The 12,230-nt window shown below is 32.5% G+C and overlaps 1 protein-coding gene across 1 annotated transcript; it reads left to right on the top strand.

Moving 5' to 3' along the window:
* Window positions 1-874: 874 nt before the first annotated feature.
* On the top strand, window positions 875-1,846 carry LOC101436884 (olfactory receptor 5K1-like). The gene has a single exon (XM_004447648.1). It carries the CDS (start codon window positions 875-877, stop codon window positions 1,844-1,846), a length of 972 nt encoding a protein of 323 aa, XP_004447705.1.
* Window positions 1,847-12,230: the final 10,384 nt, after the last annotated feature.

The following is a 12,230-nucleotide window of genomic DNA, read 5'->3' as shown; positions in this document are numbered from 1 at the left end:
ATAATGAGGAGATCTTATGTGATAATGAAATATTTTTAGGAGAAGTCTCTGTGAAAGAAGTAGTAAAGGAATCATGAAGGCTGTTTATCAAATCTCATAAAAAGGTCAGCAATCTGAGAATATAGTCACAATGACATAATATTAGAACATCAAGGAGCTTCTTCAAGCTATAAATGAGAAGTATTCAGATATGTGGGGGGAAATTAATGTTATTTACAGATATCCTCAAAGATTGTTTTCTTCCAAAGTAGGAATGGAGTCCACAATTGGTTGATATATGTATGAAAGTTGTAAAGAATTCATAGCTATTTATTTCCCTGTCTCCCCAGGTAATTTACATTAAAGACAAATTGCACCCTTCATTCTTTGTACAGCAAACTTGAAATAACATATCTAGAGTGTACTATTTTCACTTATATTATTTTCATTATTAATATTTGAATACTGTTTTCAGTTTTCTCAGAGAAATATATATATATGCATTAAAATGATTTAAGTAAACTTTAAGGATTTTCAATATAAAGTAATGATATTGAAATATTTGGAAACACTGAATCAAATATTGGTACAGCAGACTTGCACACTCTCCTTGCATGCTTTCATTCAAACTTTTATCATTGTGAATGCTCTCCTTAGAATTATAAAAATATTCTGTGAACCTGAGCTTCAGAATTCTAGATGGCAGCAGATGAAATCTGGAGCAACTAAGATCTTCTGGAAGTACTTGTTCTTGTGTTCCATAGACACTAGAAAACCTCGAAGAAGAAGCTATTTTTGATGTCATATAAAGAAAAAAAAATGAAGAGAAAATTAGAAATATTCTAAATTAGAATCTTATTACTCTGTAATTCCTACCTCAAAAGGGAAGTTAGAGATGACTGAGCATAACTACTCCATAACAACTGAATTTATCCTGATAGGATTTACAGAGCAACCAGAGATGAAACCCCCTCTGTTTGTGGTGTTCCTTGTCATCTATCTGATCACCATGGTGGGAAATCTTGGCTTGGTGGCATTGATCTTCAGGGAACGTCATCTTCACACACCAATGTACATCTTTCTGGCAAACCTGGCTCTGATGGACTCCTGCTGTTCCTCTGCTATTACCCCCAAGATGTTAGAGAACTTATTTTCAGAAGACAGATTGATTTCCCTCTATGAATGCATGGCACAATTTTATTTTTTCTGCTTTGCTGAAACTGCAGACTGTTTTCTTCTGGCAGCAATGGCCTATGATAGATATGTGGCAATATGTAGCCCACTGCAGTATTATACCAGGATGTCAAAAAAATTCTGCATTCACTTAACTGCTGGGGCCTACATAGCTGGAAATCTGCATTCTATGATTCATGTAGGGTTTCTGTTTAGATTAACTTTTTGTGGTTCTCATCGAATTAATCACTTTTATTGTGATCTTCTCCCACTGTGCAGACTTTCCTGTGTAGACCCTTTTATTAATGAGCTCATGATATTTATCTTTTCAGGGACCATTCAAAGTTTCACTATTACCACAGTCCTAATCTCTTATCTTTATATTCTCATCACTATTTTCAAAATGAAAACCAAACAAGGAAAAGGCAAAGCTTTATCAACTTGTGCATCCCACTTTCTCTCTGTCTCAATATTCTATGGTTCTCTTCTCTTCATGTATGCTAGACCAAGTACAGTTAAGGTAGAGAATAATGACAGACCGGTTGCTGTTTTTTATGCTCTAGTAATTCCTTTATTAAATCCTTTTATTTATAGTCTGAGAAATAAGGAAGTAATAAATGTTATGAAAAGAATTATGGAGAAGAATAAATCTCACAATATGTTTAAACAAATATCACCCCCTGTGGAAAACTGATTTTAAACTTCTAATTATTTTTCTCAAAGTAAAGGGATCCTGAAAAAAGGGAAAATGGCTCTTTTATATAAAACATTAAATCTCTAAAATATGATGATTTGGAAGTCAAATGACATGTAAATGGATAAAAGTTCCACGTAATTTGTTTAGTTGCTCATGATGAATGATATCTAATTCCTTAAAATATCATTTCAATAAGAGGTTTTTCTTCCTAATATAATCACTTATCTTGTTTGTTATTAGGAATACCACTAACTTGCACAGATTCCCATGTAAATTATTAAGAAAATCATAGAATTAAATAACCTTGTAACCATTTGATATTATTTATTAATTCCTAAAATAGATATTGGATTTTGTTTGTAAACTGGTGTGTTCCTCTGGTTGTTTTAGATTGTATTAACTACAGAGGTTTATCACTTATACTTGATTAAATAATGGTAGGTCTTTGATTGGACCATGTCAGTAGGACTTTGAGACCCTTTCATCTTGGTGGGTGGGGAATCACAGAGAAAATAACATGGTGGAGGAGTTAGTGGGAGTTTTAATGCTATAGTCCCTGGAAGTAAACACACAGGAGAAGAACCAGAGGAAAAGAGACAGCTCCATAGACACGGAAGAGGCCTGGGAAAAGAGAGAGCCTGATATTTTACAGCTGACTTGTGGGGAGAACAGAGCAGCTGAGCCCAGAGAGAAACAAGCCCTGGGAAAGAGACAAGATTTATCCCAGCCTACTGCTGATATTGGAAGAAGCTGGGACCACAAAACCTTAAGAGGAAGAGAAAGCCTGAACCCTTGCAAATGTCAGCAACCATCTTGCTCCAACACATGGCAACAGACTTTGGTGAGGGAAGTAAATTACATTTTATGGCCTGGCAACTGTAATTGTCTATCCCAAATAAATGACCTGTATAAAAGTCAACAGATTTCTGGTACTTTGTATCAGCATCACTTTGGGGCTGACTAACACAAACACATAGGTATTATTCTAAAATAAATGATGCAGGTGATAGTGAAAATCCTAAATATCTAAGCAAAACATATTTACTGTTCATTTGAATGTACAAATATGAAAAACAAAACAAAACTGAGAACCTACTATCTGCCAGGTATTAAAAAAACTAGAGCATTCATGTGTATTACCTACTAGTGAGTTAGTCATTATTTTCACAATTTTACAGGAAAAAAACAAACTCATACTTTGTAATAATGAGTAGTCTCACGAAGTTCACTAAGGGAAGAAGCTAGTATTTGAATGATAACTGACTTTCAGCATAGCATTTTCTTCTATTATTAGATAAGTTTGGGTTTCCAGAATAATCATGCCTAATATACAGCATTACCATATACAATCTTATTATTACCTTACTTTAGTGAAGAGCATCACAAAAGCATTTTACAGCTCCTTTCACCATGCTTAAATCACAGGTAATCTCAATAAAAGCTTATAATATAACAAAGTCATTGGAAAACCATGTATGACAAAAGGGAATGCAGATCATATATAAGAAATTTTAGATTATGTTGGGTATATAAAACATTCTGGAGAGTTCATGCAATGATTACCTTAGCCTGGGGTTTCCTTCTTATAGCAGACATTAAAATTTTAATGAAGTCCAATGAAGTCCAAAATTTCTAATCAAGTCCATCACTTTTTTCTTTTTGGTTTGTATCTAAGAAGTCTCCATCAAATCCAAGGACACCTAGATTTTCTCCTATGTTATCTTCCAGAAGTTTATGGTTTTGCATTCCACACTTGGTGATTCATTTTAAGTTGAATTTTGTGAAAGTTATATGGTTCATGTCCAGATTCATTTTTGATTGTGGATGATGTCCAGTTGTTCCAGCACTATTTGTTTAAAATATTCCCCTTTTATCTTAAAATACTTTCGCTCCATCTTTTCAAGACCAGTTGACTACATTTCTATAGATATATATCTGGGTTCTCTATTCTGTTTCATTAACCTATTTTGTTTATTCTTTCACCAATATCACACCATCTTGATCACTGTCTTTAAAGTATATCTTGAAATTGGGTAGTGACAGTCCTCCAAATTTGTTCTTTCTATTGTGTTGGTGAATCTAGGTCTTCTGATTTTCTGAGAATTTGTAGAATCAATTTGATCCACCCACGGGTAATTTTTTATCGTTAATTCAAACTCTCAACTTGTTATGAATCTATGTAGAATTTCTATTTCCAATTAAATCTCTGAGGTTAGTTTTGTCTTTCTAGGAATTTTTCTATTTCATCAAATTATTTAATTTGCTGGCCTAAAATTTTTCATAGTATTTCTTATATTTCATTTTATATATGTAAGGTCAGTAGTAATATGCCATTTTTCAATCTTGAATTTAGACTTTTGCCTATTTTCCCTGCACATTTATTTATTTATTTTATTACTTTTTCTAAAAATCAGCTTTTGAATTCATTAATTTTCATGAGAGTTTTTGAGTCCTCATTTCATTCCTTTTACTCTCATTTCTATTTCCTTCTTCTGCCTGCTTTTGTGTAGTTTAAACTTATTTTTATTCAGATGGATATTTAAGTCATTTATTTGAAATCACTTTTTTTCATACAACGTAGGCGTTTAAAGCTGTAAATTTATTTCTAATTATTGTTTTACCTACATCCCATAATTTTACGTGTGTCACGCCTTAATTTCTATTCATCTCAGTGTATTTTCTAATCCCTCTTATAATTTTCTTCTTTGAAATATTGGTTACACAGGAGGATGTTATTTAATTTCCAAATACTCGTGAATTTCTCAATTTTTTGTATTGATTTCTAATTTCATTCTATTTTGGGGTGAGAACATATTTTGCATGATTTGATATATAATTTATTAATGCTTGTTTATGGCCCAGTTTGTACTTCTTTAATCCAGTTGGAAAATCTCTGCCTTTTGAGCAGATTGTTTACCTTTTTACCTTTTATGATATTTTTGATATAGTGTTGGACTTACATCTATCCACTTTAATTCCTTTCTGTTTCATGTCTCTTTGTTTCTCTGTTTCATTTTGCATTGTATTTTCTAAAGTAGCAATTTAATCTTTATGAAATTTCCATTACATTTGGAAGGTTTGTTTTGGTTGTTCTTAGATTAACCGTATATATTTAGAATCCACTTCAGATATGTATACTAAATTCATACCTTTCTTGAGATTTAAAAGTATTACTTCTTTATAGCTCTATTTCCTTTCATTGCTTTGTGACAGTATTGTTACACATATTAAATCTATTAATGTAAAAATCTAATAATATATACTTATAATTATTACCTTATTATCATGATCATTTCCTTAGCACAATATATCTTTGCTCAAAAATATTTCCTTTGTGCTATTATTGGCAAATATATTACACGTATATATTAATGTCTATATGTTACAGAGCAAGCATTACCTTACATACATATTATTTTGAACAGTTGCTTTTCAATCTATTTTGAAAGCAATGAGAAAATGTATATAATTATATTACTTTTCATATTTACCTATTTTCATTTAATTGTGCTCTTTTTTAAATTTGTGTGCATTTGAATCGCCATCTGGAACCACTTGCTTACAGCCTTAAGAAATCCCTTCATTATTTCTTAAAAGGTGTCTACTTTACCACCAAATTATCTGCACTTATCTAAAAAATAATTATTTCCCCTTAGTTTTTGAATGAAAACTTTGCTTATTTGTCTTTGACTTTCAACATTTTTACTGTGATGTGTCTGTTTAAGATCCCTATGGGTTTACCATGTTTTCAGTGTGTTTTCAGTATATGTAGGCTATTTTTCATTAAATTTGGAAAGTTCTCATTCATTGATTCTTAGAAAAATTTTTCTGCTCCTTTCTCTTTTCTCTCCTCTATGCTCCTATTCCATGAATGTTGGTGTACTTGATGGTTTCCCACATACCTCTGAGACTCTCTGCTCATTTTTAGGTATTACCACAGTCACCTTAGTATGACAAAGTTATTACAAGTGTTCTGTTGCTCTCTTTCCCTGACAATTATTAGCTGTTAAACTACACTAATCTACTTCACTGTTCTGTTCTTTTTCACAATGCCCTGGGGCATAAATTCCTCTACAAACTAATCTAGTCAGGCACAGACAACAAAAATGTCTACTTATAAAATCGTAAGGAATCTACAATAAAAGGGAGAAAAACCCTATAAAATATGAGTTTATCAGTGTATCTGAATACAAGTTCAGCACACAAAATCAAAAATATTTTTCTATACTAACAATGTACAATTGGAAGCTGACATTTGAAAGATATGGTTGCAAAAAGGAAGCACATGTATAAATCTAGCAGAATATATGTACTATCAATTTGCTGAAAAATACAAAACTTGAGGAATGAAATAATAAAATACCTAAGTAGAGACATACCATATTCATAGATTGGAAAATTCAACTTAGTAAAGATGTCAAATCTCAGCAAATTAATGTATAGATTTAATGTAATACCAATTAAAATCTTAGCAGGATATGTTTTTGACTTGATAGTTCTGCTTTAATAGTGGCTTCCTAATAAACAATTTAGGAGACCAATAGTCGTTCCAGGTAATTATGGCTTTTGAAAATTTTTTCAACTAGAAATGTAATTTTGTAGAAATATAATATTGAAATTACAGCACTCCCAAAACTACTTTATTAACACTTTGTGATAGTGTAGTAACTTCATTACAATATTTAAGAGAATATTATAATTGTATTATTAACATAGTCCATAGTTTACATGAAGGTATATTTGTTTCCCATATACAACCTTATTATTAATACCTTGTGTTACTCGGCCATACTGATAAAATTCATCAAAGAGCATTGGTAATAATTGTACTATTAACTATAGTCCATCATTTACAATAAGGTTCAATGTGTTGTGTACTTCTATGTTTTAATTTTTATTCCTGTAACATGTATATGAACTGAAAGTTCCTCTTTTAACCACACTCATGAATATAATTCAGTGCTATTAATTATCCTCAATGTTGTGCTAGCTTCACCACCAACATCCATTTCCAAAACTTTAAAATCAATCCAAATAGAAATTCTGTACAATTTAAGCATTGACTCCCTATTCACTACCCCCTACACAGTGCCCTTGTACATATACTCTAGATTCTAAATCTATAGTTTACTTACTCTAATTATTTCATACCATATGATATGATAGTGTATGTGAGATTATATAATACGTGTTTTACATCTGACTTATTTCAAGCACCATAATGTTTTTATTTAATGCTGCCACATACATCACAAGCTCATGCATTTCTAATGCTAAATAGTGTGCCATTGTATGTTTATAACACATTTCTTTATACATTCATCAGTTGATGGACACACGATTTGCTTCCATCTTTTGACAATTGTGAATAATACCACTCTGAACATTGGTCTGCAAATATCTGTTCAATTTCCTGCTTTCAAATCTTTTGGGTATATACATAACAGAGGGATTGCTGGGTCATAGGGCAATTCTATACTTAGCTTTCTGAGGAACTGTCAAACTGTTTTTCACAGTGCTGCCACTATTTTACATTGCCATCAGAAATGAAGGTGTGTTCTTATCTCTCCACATACTCTTTAATACTTGTAAAGTTATTTTTTAAATAGTAGCAATTCTAGTGAGTGTGAAATGTATCTCATTGTGAATGTGATTTGTATTTTCCTAATAACTAAAGATATTGAGTATCTTTCATGAATATATGAGGCATTTGTAGATCCTCTTTGGAGAAATGTCTACTCAAGTCTTTTCAATATTTTTTCTTCTTTATTTTCTTTTAAATGTTACATTCAAAAAATATGAGATCCCCCCCACCCTATCCACCCCACCCCACATCAACAACCTCTTCCATCATTGTGGAACATCCACTGCACCTGGTGAATACATTCTGGAGCACTGCTGCATCACATGGACAGTGGTTCACATTGTAGTCCACACTCTCCCCCAGTCCACCCAGTGGGCCACGTTTTGTCAATTTTCAATTGCTTTATTTTTCACTCTTTTATTGTTTAGTGGCATAATTTCTTTATATATTTTGGATATTAAGCCCTTATCAGAGATACGGTTTTCAAATATTTTCTCCCTTTGAGTAGGTTGTCTTTTATTTTTCCATTATAGCATCCTTTGATTCATAAAAGTTTTTAATTTTGATGAAGTTTCATTTATATGTTTTCTTTCCTGATTATGCTTTGGGTATAAAGTCTAAGGAACCTTTCCTTAAAAGAAGATCTTAAAGATGGTTATGTACATTTTCTTCTAAGAATTTTATAATGTTAGTTCTTATATTTAGGTCTTAGATGCATTTTGAGTTAATTTTTGTATATGGTGTGAGATTAGTGTCCTCTTTCATTCTTTTGTATATGGACATCCTTCTCCCAGCACCAAATGTTGAAGATATTATTATTTATCAATTGAGTGGAGTTGACAGCCTTGTCAAAATTCCATTAGCCATATATGTAATGGTTTATTTCTGAAATCCTAATTTGATTCCCTTGCTTTATATATTTATCCTTGTGTCAATATCATGCTTTTTATGTTATTTTTTTGACTTCTATAGCTCTGTAAAAATTTGGAATGTCAGGAAATAGAGTCCTCTTGTATAATGTTTGTATAAGGTATGCAATGAGGCCTTCTTTCTTTCTTTTGGAAATGGCTATCCAGTTCTCCCAGCACCATTTATTGAAGAGAATGTTCTGGCCTGGGTGGGAGGTCTTGACTGCCTTGTCAAAAATTACTTGACTGTAGATATAAGAGTCTATTTCTGAGTTCCCAGTTTAGTTCCATTGGTCAATCTGTCTGATGTTATGCCAGTACCATCCTGTTTTTAATGCTGTAGCTAAGTAATATGCATTAAAATCAGGAAGTGAAAATCCTCTAACTTCATCCTTCTATTTTAATACATTTTTGACTATTTGGGTCCCCTTACTCTTCCAAATAAATTTGACAATTAGCTTTTCTGTTTCTGTATAACAAGCTGTTGGGATTTTGGGGGGGATTGCATGGAATCTGTAAATCAGTTTGTATAGAATTGACATCTTAACAATATTTTGTCTTCCAATTCATAAACAAGGAATATTTTTCCATTTAGTTAAATCTTTTTCAGTATCTTGTAGTGTTTTGTAGTTTTCTGAATACAAGTCCTTTTTGTCTATAGTTAAATGCATTTCTAAATATTTGATTTGTTCATTAGTTGTTATAAATGAATTTTTTTCTGATTTTCACCCCAGATTGCACAACAGTAGTGTATAGAAACACTATTGATTTTTGCATAGTAATCTTGTATCCCGCCACTTTACTAAACTCATTTATTCAGTCTAGTGTCTTTGTTGTGGATTTTTGGAGGATATTTGGAGGATATTCTAGAATTATACAGTCTGTGAATACTGAAAGTTTTACTTCTTCCTTACATATTTGGGTGCCTTTTATTTCTTTATCTAGCCTATTACTATAGCTGTGTATCTAGCACAATATTGAATAACCGTGGTGATAGAGGGCATCCATATCTTTTTCCTAATCTCGGTAGGGGAGCTTTCAGTCTTTCACCATTGAGTACAATGCTAATTGTATATACGTATATATTCCCTTTAACATATTGAGAAAGCTTCTTTCTATTTCTGTCTTTTGGATTATTTTTACTAAGAAAGGGCGATGTATTTTGTCAAATGCCTTTTCTGCATCAATCTAGAGGATCATGTGATTTTTCTTCTTTAATTTATTATTGTGGTAGATTATAGTAAATGATTTTCTTGTGTTGAAACACCCTGCATACCTGGAATAAAATCCAATTGTTCATGGTGTATAATTCTTTTAATGTGCTTTTGGATTTGGTTTGCAAGTATTTTGCTGAGGATTTTTACATCTATATTCATTAGATATTGGTTAGTAATTTTCCTTTTATACAGCATCTTTACTTGATTTTTATATTAGAGTGATGCTGTCTTCATGGGATGACTTTGGTACCATTGTTTACTCTTCAATTTTTTTGAAGATCTGGAGCAAGATTAATATTAGGTTGCCTTTGATTGGTAGAATTCACCTGTCAAGCTATTTGGTCTCGAGATTTTCATCTTTGGGAGGTTTTTGAGACAGTCTCAATATTTTCACTTGTTAATAGTTTGTAGAGGTCTTCTATTTCTCTAGGGTCAGTGTACATGGTTCATGTGTTTCTAGAAATTTGTCCATTTTGTCTAAATTATCTAGTTTTGTTTCAAAATAGCTTCTTATGAGCTCTCATATTTCTGTGGGCCAGTGGTACCCCCATCATTTCTGATCCCATCTATTTGTTTCTCTATTTCCTTTTTGACAGTGTAGCTAAGGTTTGTCAATTTTGTTGATCCTCTTGAAAAGCTAACTTTGATTTTCTTAATTCTATTTTTTTCCTCTGATTTAGGATTAGTTTGCTGTGCTTTTTCTAGGTACTCTGGGTATGCAGTTAGATCTTCAAAGTTAGCTATTTCTTCTTTTTTTAATGTAAGCATTGAGTGCTAAAAAAATTCCCTCTCAACACTGCCTTTGCAATTCCCCACAGGTTTTGATATATTGTATTCACATTTTTATTCATCTCAAGGTATTTGCTCAATTTTATTGCAATTTCTTCTTTGACCCACTGATAATTTAAGAGAGTGTTGTTTAACCTCCATATATTTATGTATTTCCCCCCTTTTATCTCTATTATTTCCAAGTTTCATTCCTTTGTAATCAGAGAAATTATTTTGCATAATTTCAATTTTTAAAATTAATTATATCATTTTTGTGACCCAACTTATGATGTACCTTGGAGGATACATGAGCTTTGAAAAGAATGCATATCCTGATGTTTTGGTTATGCAATGCTCCAATGAAGGTCTACTTCGTTTATCATATTATTCAATCTCTATGTTTCCTAATCTATCATCTGTCCATGTGTTCTATCCAGTGCTGAGACTGGTGTGTTGAAGTCTCTACTTCTTATTGTAAAGATGTGTATTTCTCCCTTCAGTTTTGCCAGTGTGTGCCTCACGTATCTTGGAGCACATAGAATAGGTGTATAAACTTTTAATATATTTATTTCTTTTTGGTGAATAGTCATTATTAATATATAATGACTTTCATTCCTTATAACAGTTTTGCACTTAAAATCTATTCTGTTCACTACTCTGCTCTTTTGTTTGTTTGTTTGTTTATATTTGGAAGATCTTTTTCCAAACTTTCACTTTTAACCTGGTTTTGTTCTTACATTTTTTCAGTCCTAAGGCCTGTACTGTCTTAAAGCACCTGAGTTCTCCCCCACCCCTTTTATTCCTGTGAGGTTTTTCTGCCTCTGGTTTCTTCCTCTTCGTTGTATCCCACCCGATGACCCAGATTGAGTAAATACAGAAAGGTTGGTCAATTCTGAAGAGTTCATTTTGCATTTAGGTGTTGCAGCTCACAGAAAGTGTATTAAGCATGCACTCTTCTTGCCAAAATTTCTGCAACAGTCCCTTTTCCCCCTGGTGTTCTTTTTCTATGCAGCATGCTTCAACAACTTTTATTCCATCTTGTGTCTCTGCTGACTTGTGTTCCTGTACCTGAATATGCCTTGGGTTCTAATCCACTGCTGTGAGTGACTCTTATCCACAGTGGGAGGAACTTGGGCTGTGCTGCCTCTGCATGACTCCCAAGTTGTGTGAGACCAAGTGAGAGGGAAGGGTCTGGACTGGCAGCTCCAAGAAGAAAACTGCCTACCTGATTTTGGTGTTTATTTTTATTTTCCTTTGATTCAGCATTTGTGAAGTTCCTCTCTAATCTTTATTATCCTCCAGAGTTCCAAGCAAGTGTAATTATCTATTTTATTGGCAGATTTTTAAAGCATACTCTTCCAGTGGTTGTCTTAGATTGCCATGTTGATTATGTCACTTTGTAGGAATTTCTTAATTTAATAAAATATATCAGGCCCCAACTGTGAGTTGAAAAGATCCTAGTAAACAGGGATGAGAAACAAGTAAAATCTACTCATACTAATTGGGAACAAAGGAAGGACTAGGAAGGAAGGAAAGAAAGAAGGTAGGAAAGGAGGGAGGGAGGAAGAGAGGATGGAAAAACAGAGAAAGAAAGAAAAAGAAAGAAAGAAAGAAGAAAAGAAAAGAAAAAAGAGAAAGAAAGCTATTTCTTCACAAAAAGGATGTGCCAATGACAATAAAATTTCTTTTTCATCTCAAGCCTCATCAACATTTTAAATATAAATCATGTGATTAAGATAATCAGATATTCCACACAAAATTGTTCAGATAACAATATTTTTTATTTCTATTTTTATTTATAAAGACATACTCCTACCAAGCAAAATCTATCTCTTCCTCCCCTCTTTCCTACTCCTTGATAATCTCTAATCTACTTTCTGTCTCTGCAAGTTTGCTATCTCTGC

Source organism: Dasypus novemcinctus, chromosome 4 (assembly GCF_030445035.2).
Source record: "Dasypus novemcinctus isolate mDasNov1 chromosome 4, mDasNov1.1.hap2, whole genome shotgun sequence".
NCBI classification, from domain to species: Eukaryota; Metazoa; Chordata; class Mammalia; order Cingulata; family Dasypodidae; genus Dasypus; species Dasypus novemcinctus.
The sequence above is the reverse complement of the archived record's forward strand: the minus strand, read 5'-3'. Positions and strand labels throughout refer to the sequence as shown.

Bases quoted from the DNA above. Each gene is read 5' to 3' on its own strand.
- LOC101436884 (XM_004447648.1), top strand. From the start codon at position 875: ATGACTGAGCATAACTACTCCATAACAACTGAATTTATCCTGATAGGA.